The following is a 16,498-nucleotide window of genomic DNA, read 5'->3' on the forward strand; positions in this document are numbered from 1 at the left end:
GTCTTATAGTGCTGGAGATGGAGGATCCTAAGGCTAAACACTGATGTTCACTTGGATTATATGCATCTTAAACGCATAGCCTGAAGATGCTCTTAGACAATCCTTCAGTGGCTTTGTGCATGGATGTAGTTTTATGGTATGTAATTTTCTTTGTGGTGTCAGGTCGGCATTTAAGAAGTTAATGGAATTTTGAGCATTTTGAATTTTGGATTATCCTAGCTTAATCTGTACTGAAACTGGGCTGTGGTAATAGCTCAGAGGTAGAATTGGTGCTGTGTATGAGGCGCTCCAGCACCAAAACAACAATGACAGAAGTAACCCATGTGTTCACTGCAACAACTAACACACACACACAGAAAGACAACACAAGAGAGCACATGTACTATTGTTAGGTTCAGTATTTCTCTTGCTGTTGGATTCATTCAAAAGTCTGAGACACACTGTTTACATTTTTCTATCCGGTGGCCCCCAGATCAGCATTTGATGTCACCTGGGAACTTGTTAGTGGTTGTACTCCCAGGTCCCACCTAGACCTAGTGGATCAGGGTGGATCAGCGTTCAGTAAGACCTTCAGCTGATGTATACCCATAGATGCTGGAGAAAGTCTGTCCTGGAGGATGCCTGCCCAGGCCTGTTAGTGGCCTTTTACAGTTCCTGAGTTTCCATGGCTAGCTCTTACCCATTGAAGCTCATCTTTGTACATGTTCCCGGCAGCCTTCTCTTTTTCAGGGAGATAGAAAGACAGGCTAACTCTCCAGGCAAAATTCTGACAAAACCAAAACCAAAACCAAAAAAAAAAAAAAACAAAAACAAAAACAAAAACAAACAAACAAACAAACAAAAAAAACCCAAAAAAACCCCAAAACAACCCAAGAGCCTTGTGTTTACATTTGAGGATGCTTTTATGGCTATAGACCTAGACATACAGAGAGACCACAAGCTACCTGTGGTCACAGGGGCCATGGGGCCACATGGAGAAACACGTGCAGCTGGGTTTAAAACCTATTGTTGTTCTACACCTGGGGGAATTGACGTTACAGGAAGTCTGAGGACTTCTTTCCTCACAGAACTTCTGGACTGCTGGGTACAATGTTCTCACCAGAAAAATCTGAGCAAAGGAAAACAGCCCAGGCCTCCAAGTATCCTGGTTCATTTGCATTGGGGAGGAGCTTTGTCTGGGGAGTGAGTTTTATTTTGTAAAGGCAGCTTAAAAGCATTCCATATCTATTTCTGAATAGAAAAAGACTTAGGGACATTCATTTATTTGCCTTGTCTCCCGTGCGAGTGCATGCATGCGTGTGTGCGTCTCTCTCTCTCTCTCTCTCTCTCTCTCTCTCTCTCTCTCTCTCTCTCTCTCTCTCTCTGCGTGTGTGTGTGTGTGTTTTCTATCATTTGACAACTGCCTCTTGAGCTCAGCTTTCTTTGTGGGTTTGTTGTTGTTGTTTGCTTAACACTCAGGCGTACTTAGCACATTGGAAGAGCTCACAAAACACTTGTTGAATGAAGCAATTCATACTTCAAATCCATTTTGTCTTTGAAGGTTGCAGGTTACCTCTCAGAAGAAACTAACGTTTTGTACGTCTCTGCTGATTAAACCTTTTCTGAGTTGTCCTATTACTTTGGAAAACTCTTTTGGTGCACAGAGAGATGTGAAAAATATGTAGAAGTGTATTAACCTGCTCCTTTGGGAGGCTTTTGAGCTGTTGTTCACTGCACCTCTCTAGAGGACGCGTGGCCTGAGGAATGGCTAGCAGTAGGTAGCAGGAGAGTGGAGGTGAGAAACAAACTGCTGTCACACTGGTTGACCCTGCTGGACCACAGGATGGGTGCTCCTGCGCCATCCTCCTGTTTACTGTGTCTTGGATATCACCAAAATATGGAACATCATTGTATCTTTTCCCTCTTCTGTAGACTAGCTATAAAAGTACATGTGGGGGTGGGATGGGGCTGGGAGATATCTCAGTCAGTAAAGTGGTTGCTGTGACAAGCAGGAAGACCTGAGTTCAATCCCCAGAGCCACACAAAAAGTCAGGTATCGTGGTTCATGCTGGTATTCCCAACACTGGGGAGTGGGAGACAGACAATCCCAGGAACTCACTAGCTAGTCAGCTTGTCTTAATCATCGATCCGCAGATCAACGTGAGAGAGCTTCTCTCAGAAACAAAACACCCCAAAAAACCCAACAAGATTTTGGTTCCTGAGGAGCAGCACTCAAGGTTGACCTCTGACCTCTGCACACACATGCACACACGTACCCTTCTTCCACACCTGCTATGGACCGTTGCTACCAAGTTATAGAAGCACACTGGGAAAAAAATGAGATTGAAAAAATAAAAAATCGAAGACCTATCCCTAGGGCCAAGATAGGTCTTAGCCAGGAGGCTCATTGTCAGGAGACATTTTTCCTTGTCACACTTGTGGATCTTGAGGTGAAGTGCATGCTAGTATCCAATGTTGAGATTCATCATGCTATGGTGCTGAGGAAAACGTCTCTGTCCTGAAGAACTGCTCTAAAAGTCATTCATTCTGGGACTGAGGAACCTGTGGTTTGAGTAGGTTTGCAGATGCAGCGAAACTCATCTCTTGGGAAGTTGATTTCACTTGATTTGATGGCTCAGGCTAGGCAGAGGACTTTCTTCTGAGGCTGGTGCCAACTTTCAAAAATGTTTAAGTCACATTTCTCCCTCCCTTCGTCCCTCCGTCCCTTCCTTCTTTCCTTCTTCCTTCCTTCCTTCCTTCCTTCCTTCCTTCCTTCCTTCCTTCCTTCCTTCCTTCCTTCCTTTCTTATCTTTCATATCGGCTTGTGCGTGTACATTCCATGGCAGTGTGTAGAGGGCAGAGGACAACTTGGAGCAATCAGTTCTCCTTCCCTAGGGGTCTAATTTAGGTTGTCAATTGTGGTAAAGGCGGAAAGCACCTTGCTAACCCTTCATACTGGCTCTACTTGAACTTTGTACTAAAATAAACACCCTTTCTCTCCCCTCCCAAGAGCTCGTCCTTGTTCTCTGAAGCCCTGAGGTCTGGCATTGGCTTCTCCTAGGCTGTATGGCATCTACAAAATCACTGGACAGTTGAATTGAGTGGCTGGTTTTCTCCAGATAAAATGAGGACTGTCGACTTGATACTTTTACCCACAAATTCTCCAGTGCTTTAAAGAGCCAAATTCGAGCTTGTGGCTGGCTTCTTTTACCACAGTCTTGAGGGGACCTAAGAACAGATACCGGCACTACATTTTTCTTGAAAAATAACTTTTTGTAGAAGGTATACCTCTTTCCAGGGTAGACTACTTAGCAGATGTGTGTGGATGGCCAAGCAGATTTGTGTGTGAAATATCCAAGAGAGACAGCTCATGGGAGATGGAATTCAGGAATTTGTGCACGCTAGGTGTAGCCCCAGCTCAGAGGGGCATCATTTAAACTTAACAGTTGCTCTGAGCTTTCAGATTTAGAGTAACTGTTTCTGAGATCATCTTAAAGGACCTTGGGACTTCTGAGATGGTCACTTCCTTTGGGATGGGCTGAAAATGAAAGTATTTGAGTATGGTTTCCTATGTCCTGAGCAGTGGTTTTTATAGCAGAATAAATTACATGCTGGCAGAAATGTGGTGTTTCCAAGGATGGTTTCTGATGGGCTAAGCCTATGTGTGAGTGTGTGGTGAGGCTGGGGTGGCATTGTGTCCAACTCAAAAATCTTCTGAGGCTCATCCAACTTTCACAATACAAAACACATCTAGCATCATTGCCCAAAGGACGTTCAGAAATGAACCCCAAGAGAGCCCAGAAACAGACTGTTGTAAGGGAAACCTTTTCTTCTGTCTTGGGAAAGTCAACCATAAATGTGTTGGGTTCTCTCTACCCTGGGTTTGCAGCCATATTACCATATATGTACCTGGGAGAGGACATGGTGAGGAGACTTCTCCTCTGGACAGAGTTTCCTTGGCCTCTGGCCAGGAGATTGATCACATGCCAACCACTCTTCCTTCTTGGGGCATTCCTTTTTCTTCCCTCTCAAAGACCTTATGGCTTGTCTGACTCTGCTCATCCTTATTCCCTCCCACCTAGAGGCTGTTTGACCTAAAAGTGACATGGTGCCTTTTTGTACCGGTCCCTGACCTCAGTTCTGAGAGATCTGCTTATATTCCAGATGCTCTTAAACATGTCTTTATGCAAAATCCCCTTTTACCGACTTAACTGTAGACAAATTTGTTGATGTTGTTATTTTTTAAAATGAGGGAACAGGAAATCAGTGCGGGAGGATTTTGGCAAGAGCTCATTGGTTTTGTTTTGTTTTGCTGCATAAAAGGTATCTTCCCTCCTCCTTTATGCATGGTATCTTTGGTTTTATTAGGAATGGCATGGAGAATGTTCTGCTGGAGTTGGGGCTGGCATGCTTTCATATGTGTGACTTGCAATGCGCCCCTTTTCTAAGACTCCTCATCATTTGAAGTTGCTTGGAAGGGCTTATCCTCAGGCAATTCTAAGAAGCTTGCAAGCAAGCAACAGATTAGAAAGGACAGAAACAAAGAGACCAGGGCTGTCTCCTCTGTTCTTTCTGCAGTGTGCTAAGCACACAAGCTATTTTCTTCCTTTGGTTTAATTTGCAGCGTAGCTTTATATATGATATCTTCACCTTAGAAGAGAGGAAGCTATGGGCCAGGAAACCAAGTAACCGTCAAAGTGACCATGAGTAGAAGAAAGAGTGGGATGGACTGTGGAGAAGGGAAGAACTTGAAATAAATAAATAAGTAAGTAAATAGGCCCATGATTCCCTCTGGCTTGTGTCTGTGCAGCTCCATTCCTCCAGCATTCCCCTTCCCCCATTATAGCAGCATACTTTAGGCCTGCAGTCTGGTTTTGAACCAGCCCAGGCTCTTTCTTGCCCTTAGGGCCTTTGTTTCAGCAGCCCCTCCTTCCACAGTGCTCTTCTGCCTGGCTCCCACCCCTCCCCCTTTCCCTAGGCTGGCCTCTGTCTTCACTTTCAGATCTCAGCCTAAATGTCTCAGCTGGGTTTTCTCACCAGTCAAAATTAAGCTGCTGCCCCATTCCATATCACCCAGTTTTAATTCCTATGCTCTCCTGGGGGTACTGTTGGGGCGTGACCCAGGGAATTGTGATTATGAGGCAGCTGCTCTCCTGCTGACCTACCCCCCAGGCTAGTTCTCATTCTTTGCTTGTATGTATAGTGACCAGATTCACCTCATTTTGACCTTGTGTGTTTACTGTCTGCCTGGGCTTGGATGCATGTGTTAGGATAGGGTCCTAAAGTGTGTGTTGAATGTGTATGTCTTTAGGACAGGGTCCTAATGTGTGTTAAATGTCAGGACAGGGTTTTTGTAAGTTTTAACTGTCTTTCAGTGTTTTTGTGGTTTGACCAATGCCAATCAAAGAGAAATTAAACTCAGTATTGTTTTCAAAATCTTGGGTCCCAGGGATTCTTTACGTGCTTAAAAACTGTTGAGAAACTCCAAACACCTCCATAGATATGTGATACGTTTGCCTATATCTATCATATTAGAAACATTTTTAAAAGTTACAAATGAGCATAGTGAGATTTTTTTTAATGCAAAAATGGTAATGCCCTCTGGAATAAAACAAAGCAAAATTTAACAAGATGGCTGGGTGTGACAGAGTATATACTTTTAATACCAGCACTCCAGAAGTAGACAGGCAGATCTCTGTTGAGTTTATGAGCCGTATGATCTACATAGGGAACCCCCCCCCCCCATTGTTGAGTAGTTTTATAGAGCACTTTAAGGCCTAGTTGAATGGAAGATTCACATAGTACACATCTACATTGGCCTCCAGTCTGTAGTGATGTCATGTCTTATAGCTTCTGAGGGACTATAATATACACACAAGGGACTGGACAAAGAGACAGAGCAAAGAAGTACCTTGGTGTTGTGGAACTAATTTTGCCCTTGAATCTTGACCGAAAGGGTCTTGAGGACCCCATTGAAGCCACTAAATTATGGGATAAATGAACCCTTTGCAATATTGGGTATGGCAGGGAACTTCTGAAAGAGGGAGGAGCTGAAGGCTTTGGTAACAGGATGCAACCCAACATCCCTAAGGCTGGAGGCTATATCATTTCTTCCTTTTCAGGAAGAAGTGCATTTCAGCAGTCTTAGCAAAACAAAATTGCTCTGAGAACTTGGAAGGAGGTAGCGCTTGTCTCTGTTAAGTTTCTAAGGAGCAACATAGCAAACAGTCTAGAAGCTGTGTAGTAGGAGTGGCCATTCTGTGACTGAGAATAGCAGCTGGGAAAAAAACCTCATCAGCTGCCACTCCACAGTTTCTACTGGGCTCTTCTCGCAGCTTTTGGCTACATAGTATTCTACTATGGAAATTAGATTGTCTTCACTGAAAGTGTAGCTCGCTGATAGGGTGCTTGCCAACATGCATGGGTCACAGAGTTCTGTCCCCAGCACTGGGGACAAAAAGTTCAGTGGGAATTATATTGACTTGAGGTTTTATGGTTGTCAGGCTCTGCAGCAGTTGCAGTTGGAAGGATCAGGGTGGATGCTGTTGATAATACACTGGCCTGCTGAGCGGTTTGGGAAGGTAAATAGTTACACTGTAGACCTGTGTGGGCTGAAGCATGCAAGGTTGTCACTGGGAAGGTAATAGTGTATCAGAGCATCGGTGGGGGCCTTGGTCACCAGGAAATGAATGTTGTGCTGGGGAGGCTTCTAAAAGCCCCATTTAAGGTCAGATTGTCAGTGGACTTATGCCCTCCCCAGTTACTGAAAGGCAACTGTTCAGCTCCGATAGCCAGGTGCCTTCATCTTAGCATAGAAAATGCTTGCTATTCTTGGCACAAATGTGCAAATATGTGGTTTTTTTTTCTTGTTTTGAAAGTAGGCCTTATTTTGTAGCCTAGTTAGACCGAGAACTCATGCTAAAGTCCAGGCTTGAACCTGTGGTTTTAAAGTCCACAGACTGGCGCTAAGTTGGCTTCTGTGTTCCTTGAGTGTCCTGTCCACTTGTAAGGATCTTGTGACAGACAACAGGAGTGGTGTTCCGGTGACTTCTCAGTTAATGAAAAGTGTTCTATTTTAGATTTAGTTTAAGGAGTTCCCAACTTTTAAATTCTGAGTTGTGTGTGTAGGCGAAAGTTAACATTTTTTTTTTTTAAGGGAAAAGGAATATAAGTGCTATTAATTTAAGTGTGTGCAGGAGATATAATAGTTGGAAAAATGATAATAAATGAGATTTTTTGTCCCCTCCCCCCACAGTCGGAGCTTTTAGCAAATGAAATGTAAATCCTATTGTAGAGTGAAAAATTATAAAGGCCATTTTATGAAATATGTGTAAATTTTTTCGCCTTAGACCTTGGGCAGAAAAGCACCTGCCAGCAGGTTTGGGTCCATCTAATTAGTTACAGAGGAGGGGGAGTTACAGGACAAAGGCCTGTTAAGAACATCCCAGAAACTGACTGGCCAAGAGAGGAACTACACCCTGCCCCCATGCTACGGCCTACTAGTGTTCAAAAAAAGGTAAAACAACCAATCCTGTGCACCCACGCGAAAGTTCGCTTTTTCCCCACCCCACCCATATATAAGCGCTAGACCACTGAGCCACGAGTTCAGTCCCTCTATCCCCTATGTGAGATATGGGGATATGGGCTGGCCCAGAACTCTGATATAATAAACCACCTCTTGTGCTTTACAGTCTCTCGTGTGTCCTTTGGATGTGTGCTATCCTGTGACTTAAGTGGACCTCCTTTCTGGGGAGTCCCGGACCTTTCACTATCTGGCATAGGTGGGAGAGGAGTTTCTTGGTCCCATTAAAAAAAAGAGCTGCTTAAAATTAAATGAACATAGTTCTTTTTTCAGTGGGGCTGTGCTTCAGCCTGTTTTTACAGCAAAATAGGAGAGGTTTTTAAATAATTAAATTATCAGCCCTTTGAAGAGATCTCTACCATCCCCGCTTCCCAGCAGGGCCTCTAGTTTGATGTGGGAAGAAGAGGGAGAGAGCAAGTGGAGTTGTGGGTTGGCTCTCTGGGTGGTGTGAATTCGGGTACCTGGGACTTGCTGTGCTGGCAACAGACACCCCATGGGCTTGCAGAGGATTTAAATATTTTTGGGCCTGTGGTTCCCCCCTTCCCCTTACATTTTTTCTTAGCACTAGCAACCAAGAAAGAAGTGTATTTCAAGAGGAATCATCACAAGTTAAAGGCAGAGGTGAATGAAAACGTTGAGGTCAGTGTTTCTGTCTCAGTTTTGCTCAAAGATGCAAGAATGAACATCAGAGTCAGGCGTTATGTTTGAGCTGTTTCTGTGGATTGTTTGCTTTATGCCCCAAAATAACATTGAAAGTTGCAAAGAATTACTCCCTCCTTTCACCTTGTAATATAAGGGAGCCGTGGTTCAGAGCAGTTAAGTCTGTTGCTTAAGGACACACAGTCAGAGTGCACGCATTTGAGCCCTATTCATGAGCCGGTTTTGACATGTGGAGTGGAGGTCAACAGGGCTGAGCTTAGAGCAGCTGTCCCAGAATAAAAAGAGGTTTGTTTCTTGTTCTTTTGTTTCTCATAGAAATCTAAAAAATGCCATTAGATTTAAGTTCTATATATCACTGATCCAAGAATTTGCAAGATTAGCTTTTTGTTTTTTTTTTTGTTGTTGTTTGTTTTTGGGTTTTTTTTTGTTTGTTTGTTTTGTTTTTTGCAACAGGGTTTCTCTGTGTAGCCCTGGCTGTTCTGGAACTCACTCTGTAGACTAGGCTGGCCTTGAACTCAGAAATCCACCTGCCTCTACCTCCCAAGTGTTGGGATGAAAGGCGTATGCCACTACTGCCCAGCCAAATTTAGCTTTAATTTACTTTAGAAGATAGCCCTCCCCAAATAGTATCAGCCAGCAGCTTTGGCCACAGATAAGAGGGCACCATGGTGACATGGAATCCCAGTGTGGCTGATCACCACGTCTCGGTGCTGGGCTGCTGCAGAGTGAGTCTGTCCTGGTTCTTCCCTCATGAGTTTGCAGAGCTGAGAGAACGAGTCAGAGAGCAGACAAGTGATGGGGAGACAGTGGGAGCAGATCCAGAGGAGGGGGGAGGTCGATAGGGTGCAGTGGAGGGAACTGTGTGTTTATGCAACTGAGATTTGGGAGGAGACAGACAGCGTGTTAGTAGTGGTAGTAGGGCTGCAGAAGTGTGGGAGTTAGCCATGTTAGGGAGGGAAGGTAGTTCTGTAGGCAGTAAGGATTCTGGGAAGTGTTCATTCTGTTGAGGGTGGTAAGGCAAGCAGGACTGCAATAGATTTGGGATATTTTGGGGTTTTTTCGAGGTAGGGGTCTGTGGTCTCTGTTACACAGGCTGTCTTCAAAGGCCCACATGCTCAAGCCCCCTCCTGTTTCTGCCTCATGAATAGTTTGGACTACAGGTGTGTGCACGCTGCACCTGACTCTGATTTTGGAGAGTCGTAAGAAATGATCTAGTCGATGCTTCTAAAAGATTATGCTGACTGTGCTCAGAATAGATTAAGGGAAACCCATGCCTTTCAAAAGATAAGTAGACATCCAGGAGTTGGACCCACATCCTACATGTGCCTCAAGATAACTATGAATTTGGTCCCACACAAAATTGTAAATTCACTTAAAACATGAGGGTTATTTTTTTTTCCAGTTTTGTTTTTGCTATGACTCAATTGTGTAGTTTCAGCATGTGAATTTTAAAGATGCCAATCATGAGTTGAAATGTCAGAAGGCTAGACCTTTCAAGAGTCTAGTTAAGAAATGAAGGCTGGGGGTGGGGGGCTGGAAAAGTGGCTCAACAGTTAAGAGCACTGGTTATTCTTCCAAAGGACTCGGGTCAATTCCCAGCACCCACATGGCAGCTTGCACCTGTCTGTAACTCCAGTTCCGGGGGGGGGTCTGACGGTCTCACACATAGGATACAAGTAGGGAGAACACTAATAAGAACAAAATAGAAACAAATCATAAAAATGAAAAAAAAAAGGGGAAGAAATGAAATGTAGGCTGGAGGGATGACTCTGAGGTTAGAGCACTTGCTGCTCTTGCAGTTTCAGTTCCAGCACCCACATGGCAGCTCATGACTGCCAATCACTCAGTCCTAGAGGATTCATTGCCCTTTTCTGGTCTCTGAGGGCACTACATGTGTGTGGTGCACATATGGATAAGCAGTTATACATGCATGCATATTAGTAAAAAAAAAAAAATAAGTTGAAAAATGGTATTTGGGACCAGGGAGCTAGCTCAGTAGTTAAAGTGCTTGCCCTGCAGAGGTATGGATGTGGTACAGGTTCCCGGAGCCCACATTGCTACCTGCCTGTAATTGTAGCCTTGAAAGATAGAGATAGACGATCCCGGGAACATAGCTAGTGAGACTGGACATATTGGAGAGCCCTGTGTTTGGATGAAAGACTCTGGGATTGATGGCAATTCCTGATGCCAACCTCAGCACCTCTGTGGATGTGTACACACATGTATATGTGCCCCCTCACATGTGCTCCCACATACTCAAACTTGTGTGTACACATGCACACACCACAGGCTTACACACAAATGAATGGGGGGGGGGAAGAAATGATGCTGGCTGAGACTCTGACAAAAGCGAGGCAAGGTTAGAGGAAATGAAGGGTTTGGTGATGTTAAAGTTTAAAATCACGAGGAGTTGATGTTCAAGTCAACCTCCTCAGTCTTTCATCTGACAGCACCTACTGTTATGGAAGGCATCGGTGTTGGAGATGCAGTTGTGTACAGAGCAGAGTTCTTGACTTGCCCATCCCTCAAGGGTGTCAGACAAGTACCATACAGATAGATGTGAGCTTGTGACAGATGCAGGCTGAGAAGGAGAGCTCTCACAGGCAGCTTGTACAAGTTGCAGAAGGATTTGTCTGCACCCAGTGATGGCCTGGTGGGAATAATAATAGAATTGAGATCCAAAGGGCTTGCTTTCCCTCAAGAAAGAACCGAAGGGGTGAGCTAGGCAGGTGACTGAATGCCTTATAGCTTGTGAAGGTGCTGTGGGCAACCAGGAGCAGAACCCTCGATGTTGTTGCCAGTGACAGAGATGTGGAAATCCTAGTTATGTGAAGGGGCCAGTAGATAGCGCACATGGAGAGTATCTGGGAGGCAGAGAACAACAAGGACAGCGAGCGCCATCATGGCCCTCTGCTATTCTCAGAGCAGATCTCTCTGTTCCTGTATTTGTACTTGCTCTGTCCCTAGGAGTGCAGCCAAATACCCACCTTTCTTTACTCATTTCTCAGGCAGTGAGAAGCTTGGACACAGGTAGTGGGAACTCCATTTGGCTGCCGTGGCCACAGTGAGCAGAAACACCTCTCAGGGCAGCCACCCTTTGCCCTGGCCAGCTATTCTGGAAAAATCCTGTTCTGACAGGTGCCTTAGTCAGCAGTCAGTCAGTTGGGGTAGTAATGGGTGGTGCCACTTGTAGGTCATAGAGATGGCAACACAGCTTTAGACAAGGGACTTTGCTGGTGCTTGTCAAAGGCATGTACCCAAACCTCATGATGTATATAGTGTAGAGTGGGGGACAGCAAGGCCTAGGGAAGTTCTGAATTCTCATACAGAGTAACTCGCAGAACTGGTATTCAGTGCGGTGCTCTGAGCCCGGAGCCTGCTGTCTTCCAGTTAGCTGAGCTCTTGAGACCATTCTGTGTCAGGGTGGAAGGAACGTGGTAAACCATTGCGATAGAGAAGCTATGCAGCCCTCACAGATTTAGAAGCCATTGAAACTTCAGAGGACAGGTGAGAAGAAAAAGTTTTGGGCAGTGGCTGCCTCCCTGTGGGGACACCAGTGATTGCTGTGTGCTTAAGCAGGAGCTGAGACCGCCAGAGGAGGCATTTTGCTGGGTTCCAGCAGTGCACAGGAGACATGCATAACGTGCTTAGCCAGTGGTTCAGGCCCCTGTGTATTCCGTCTATAGTTCTGTGGCTTCAGAAAGGCCTGTGTGCTTCCTGATTGGGAGTTGAGAGTCGTTCTGTATTGTTCAGCTTTTTCCCAGTAGAGGAATTAGGGAGGATAATTATCTTCCCCTAAAGTAAAATACATCATCACAGGTCTTACAGGAGGTCATTTGTCGCAACGCCTAGCTGATATTTTATTACAGAGATTCTTCCCCTGCCTCCCCCCCCCCCCCCCCCCGTTATGGAGGTTGAAACCTTAGATTCTTTCAGACTTATTCTTTATCTTTTAAAAACTGAATAATAAAAATAGCTAGCAGTGAACACTGAGAGCACGTCAGCTGCTGTCTCAGGCACTTGCATTCATGATCTCATCCCTTCCCTATGACATGTCTCTGAAGTTGATCCCCAGTGTACAGATATGTACAGAGGTCTGCATTGGCTGAGAAGCCTTGGTGGACTTACAGAATAGCTTATGCATAGAGAGCCGGGCTGGAGTCTTAGGTTGACCACTAAGCCTGTTTTGTAGAGCTGTTGACATGGAGCCCTCGGTGTCCTTATAGTATTGGAAGCGACACACAGTTCCATGGCAGGTTGGGACCTCCTCTGGTTTTCTCATAGTGAAGGTCATCGTGTATGAGGGTTACTGGGAGCCCTGAGTGCAGCTGCTAGGAGCTTACAGACACAAATGGTCCACAATCAGATAAGAAGCCGCCTCCCACCCAGCTTCTTAACAACAGGAAGTCTTCCTGAAGCTTGTTGCCAGGCCTACTTCCTACCTATCCCTCTAGCCCCAAATGCCTGTTATTTTGACTCTGCTAGTCCCAGTTTTCCCTTTCACTACACAACTGATAATTGTTTCAGGGTCTGTCCTCCTAGTGCTGTCCTGTCCCTGTGTGCCATTAAAGGCAGACCAGTGGAGACCCAGATGTTTCCAACCAGACCTGGAAGTGGTTTGTTTACTCCAATCTTATCCAAGGCAGGAATTACTGCCTGATGCCCCTGGGGAAGAATCTGCCCCAGAGATCCTTATTATTAGATCCTTATTATTTATTTATTTATTTATTTATTTATTTATTTATTTATTTATTTTTAAAATTGGGGCCTTTGGCAGATGGCCCAGGTGAGGATCATTAAGTGTGGTGGGTGTGCTGGCCTCTATTTTCAGAGAAAATGTAAACTATGGCCAAAGGTTACTTGTTCAATTATCTTGTCTACTTAATAAGCATATGGATAAGAAAAGACAGTTAACAGTTCTTCTGACTTAACGAAAGTGTTATATGGCTAAGGTAGGAAAATGAGAAATTCAGCAGTAGGAAAAAAAATGAATTAGAATTGTCCATAAAGAAAAAAAATGTGGAGGGAAGAGAGGCTGTGGTGGGGATGTATTGTATGAGAGAAGAATAAATTAAAAAAAATTAAAATGAACAGCTCTCCATTGTCACCCAGAGAATAAGAACAGTGACCATTTTCCCTTTCCCCTGGGATTACTGTTGATGAAGAGGTCCATGTCAGAGTTCAGTAGACCTGGTATAACTCTGTGCCTCTTGTCTGCTTAATTATCTGTGATGAACATGGGAACCTGTCTGTTCTTCAGTTTCCCCAACAACAAAAGAGGGGTGTGCCTGTCACGCCATGCCACACGTCTGGAGGATTCTGAGAGAATACTCTTGTCAGCACAGAGGTGGACATGATGGTCCTTGACAGATATTAGCCGTTCAGCTTAGCGGTAGGGCTGAAACAGTCTAGCACCAAGCTACTCAGGTTTCTCATCTGCTCTATCTCAGAAGCTAAGCAGGGTGGGGTCAGGCTGGAACCTGGATGGGACAAATAGGACTGATGTAGATTCTTAGTGTCAACCTTAGTCCAGGAACATGTTGCAATTGTCAGGTTGCAGGCTAACTCATTCTGTTATGTCTTGCCATCACTGTCTGTCGCAGGCCTTACAGGTTATGACACACTTTGCTATTATTACAGAACACTGCATTGTATCTGCTGCTTTACAGTTAGAGAAACTTGCAGTAAGATACCCAGAAGAGGATGCAGATTTGAAGGACAGCATCATGCTGCTGCTCTCTGGCTTGGTCTTTATTGGAGTCAAATGCCCTTTAGAAGGACATGGCCTGGGAGGAGAGCATTGGTCACTCTGGATTCGCACCTGGTTGTCTTGCCTAGGCACATTCCTGCCTTCCTGCATCCAGCAGCTCCCCATTGGTCCTCTGGGAGGCCTGTATGCACAGACACAAATTTAGTGTGACTCAGAAGTCAGTCAAACAGAAATTCTGTTCTAATAACCAGCCCTACAGCTGGGAGATAGCTGCATAACAGAGCACTTGCTTAGCATATCAGAATCCTGGGTTTGATCCCTTTGTGTGGAGGAAGCAGACAATCATCTTGTGCTTTTATTATACATGGTCTCCATCTTTTCATGTAAAATACATCACGTTTGGAATGGAGGGTACGGCTCAGAGGTAGAGCTGTTGCCCAGCATACATACAGCTCTGGGTTTGATCCCTAGCAGTGAGCTAGGTATAGTGTGCCAACTTTAATCTGATTCAGCAGAGAATCTGAGTCAGTAGTCTTTCTTGAGTTCAAAGTCAGCCTGATGCTATCTCAAACTTCTGTCCCCACCTTTTTTTTTTCCAAAAGAAAGAAAATATTGGTCCCAGAAGTATACTAACTTTTTGGTTGTTTATGATAATATTTTAAATAGAAGGACATAAAGTGATTTTTTTGGGGGGGGTGGGTGGGGGGAGTTCCATTTGTATCTCTTTTGTGCATGCTGTTCAAAACATTGGTTTGACTCTAGCTATAAGAGCCTTAGGAAGAACTAGCAGCACGATTGACAGGCTTCTAGAGGGCAGTAGCTGGCATCTTGGCCCCTCTGCATGCTCTTTGGGTATCATCCCTCCAGATCTGGAGATGGGAGTTGCTTTGTCTGAGAGTTGATTATGTTCTTGGTTGCTGACTCTTCTATAAATAAGTCTGAGTCTTTGTCTCTCCTGAAGTGTCCTGGTTGGCGGGGCAGTGGGCAGCTTTCCCCGCAGCTTCTCCCAACAGTTTGCTTGCCGCATCTGGCATTCCTGCCGAAGGAGGAGGATGCTTCCGGTAGTTTGCAGAGGAAAACTTGGCACCCAGAGACCAGTTGAAGGGGAGAGAGGACATTTTACCCTCAAGACAACTCCTGTGGCCTATGCAGTAAATGATTTATTGGAGTCAGTAGAAGGGCAAAGGTTTTGAGAGGAGTCTGGGCTGAGAGGAAAACCCCAACATTTCATGCATCAACACACCAGGTGCGGAGGAAACGCTGGGAAACTCTGCAGGCCACACCAGGGCCGCTGCTTTCCTCAGAGCTGAGCGTGTTTTGCTAACTGTCAGTTCAACGGCTTGCAGTTGGCTCCTGTTCCTCAGTGTTCATGGCCTGGGTGAAAGCTGTTGTTAGGAATCACTTCAATATTTTTGTTGGTGTGTGTGTGTGTGTGTGTGTGTGTGTGTGTGTGTGTAATAGTTTCTGGGCTTTGTAGAGATTTCCTGGAATAGAGGAATATTTTTTTTTTAATTGCTTCTACCTAATTGCAGCCAGGGATTGATTAGTGCCTCAATTGGGGCTGTTTGGGCCTGGACCTGGGTGAGGGTCTTACTACATCCAGGGATGTTTCCTGGTAAAGAAGGAAAGACTGTCACAGCATTTGTGTGGCGTGTGTGTTATTGGCCTTTGAAAAGGCCTCTGAGGCATTGGGATACTCGTCCCAGGTTTCCTTTGATTAATGTCATCTTGGTGCTTTGATTCCTTAACGCAGCTCCCAAGGCTTTGCCAGAACTAAGTTTTTTACCAGGTGTTTCCTTCTGACTTAACATTCCCTGAGGCACGTTGAATATGTTAATACGTCTTAAGTCAGACTTTCCAGGTCCTTAATCACTACAGAGTTCTTGGCTGGGTTCTCCCGTGTCTGGGCAGTTTATTATTTCTGAAGGGTCCTCAAAGCATTGACTCTGACCTGGATGTGGCCTTGTTGGAATCAAATGCTAATGTGATTGGAATATCCAGAACTTTAATATGCAGGACCGAATGTAGTTACATATGTCCTCATTTGGCTCGTGGAATTGCCTGCCTGTCAAACGCCTATTAAAGTTTGAATTTTAAGTAAAGCACTGGGGGAAATTGAGCTAAGCCAAATCTTAGTGACATTTTTTTTTTCTCCCTCATCATGTCTCTTCTGCTAACAGTGTTGCATGTTTTACTTTGTCTAGGCTTTTCGACACGGACATGTCTGACAAAATGTCTAGTTTCCTACATATTGGAGACATTTGTTCTCTGTATGCGGAGGGATCTACAAATGGATTTATCAGCACCTTGGGGTAAGAGCATGGAAGTCCTTATGTGTCGGGGTTTGTTTAAGATATCATAGCATCTGCTCGAAAACTGATTTTTGTAAGATTGTTATCACATTAAGTGGCTTTTCCAAGGGCTGCTTGAAATCACAGTTAGCAAATCCCATGTTAGTCACTTCACCTTTCACACAGAAACATTTCTGTCAGTTTCGAAAGAACAAAAACCTTTTTAGTTAGAACTCTATTAACTTTGAATTTGTTATAATCTACTCTTATGTAAGA

General features: G+C 44.7%; 1 protein-coding gene across 1 annotated transcript in view; it reads left to right on the forward strand.

Annotated features, from left to right (window-relative positions):
* The window catches only part of Itpr1 (inositol 1,4,5-trisphosphate receptor type 1), a 320,805-nt gene that overhangs the window by 8,140 nt on the left and 296,167 nt on the right, over positions 1–16,498 (forward strand). Inside the window, exon 3 of the mRNA XM_076940207.1 lies at positions 16,136–16,243. Coding sequence (XP_076796322.1) covers positions 16,152–16,243 — 92 coding nt within the window. The 5' untranslated portion in view covers positions 16,136–16,151. The remainder of the gene's footprint in view (positions 1–16,135; positions 16,244–16,498) is intronic.

This window comes from Arvicanthis niloticus, chromosome 9 (assembly GCF_011762505.2).
Source record: "Arvicanthis niloticus isolate mArvNil1 chromosome 9, mArvNil1.pat.X, whole genome shotgun sequence".
Lineage (NCBI taxonomy): Eukaryota > Metazoa > Chordata > Mammalia > Rodentia > Muridae > Arvicanthis > Arvicanthis niloticus.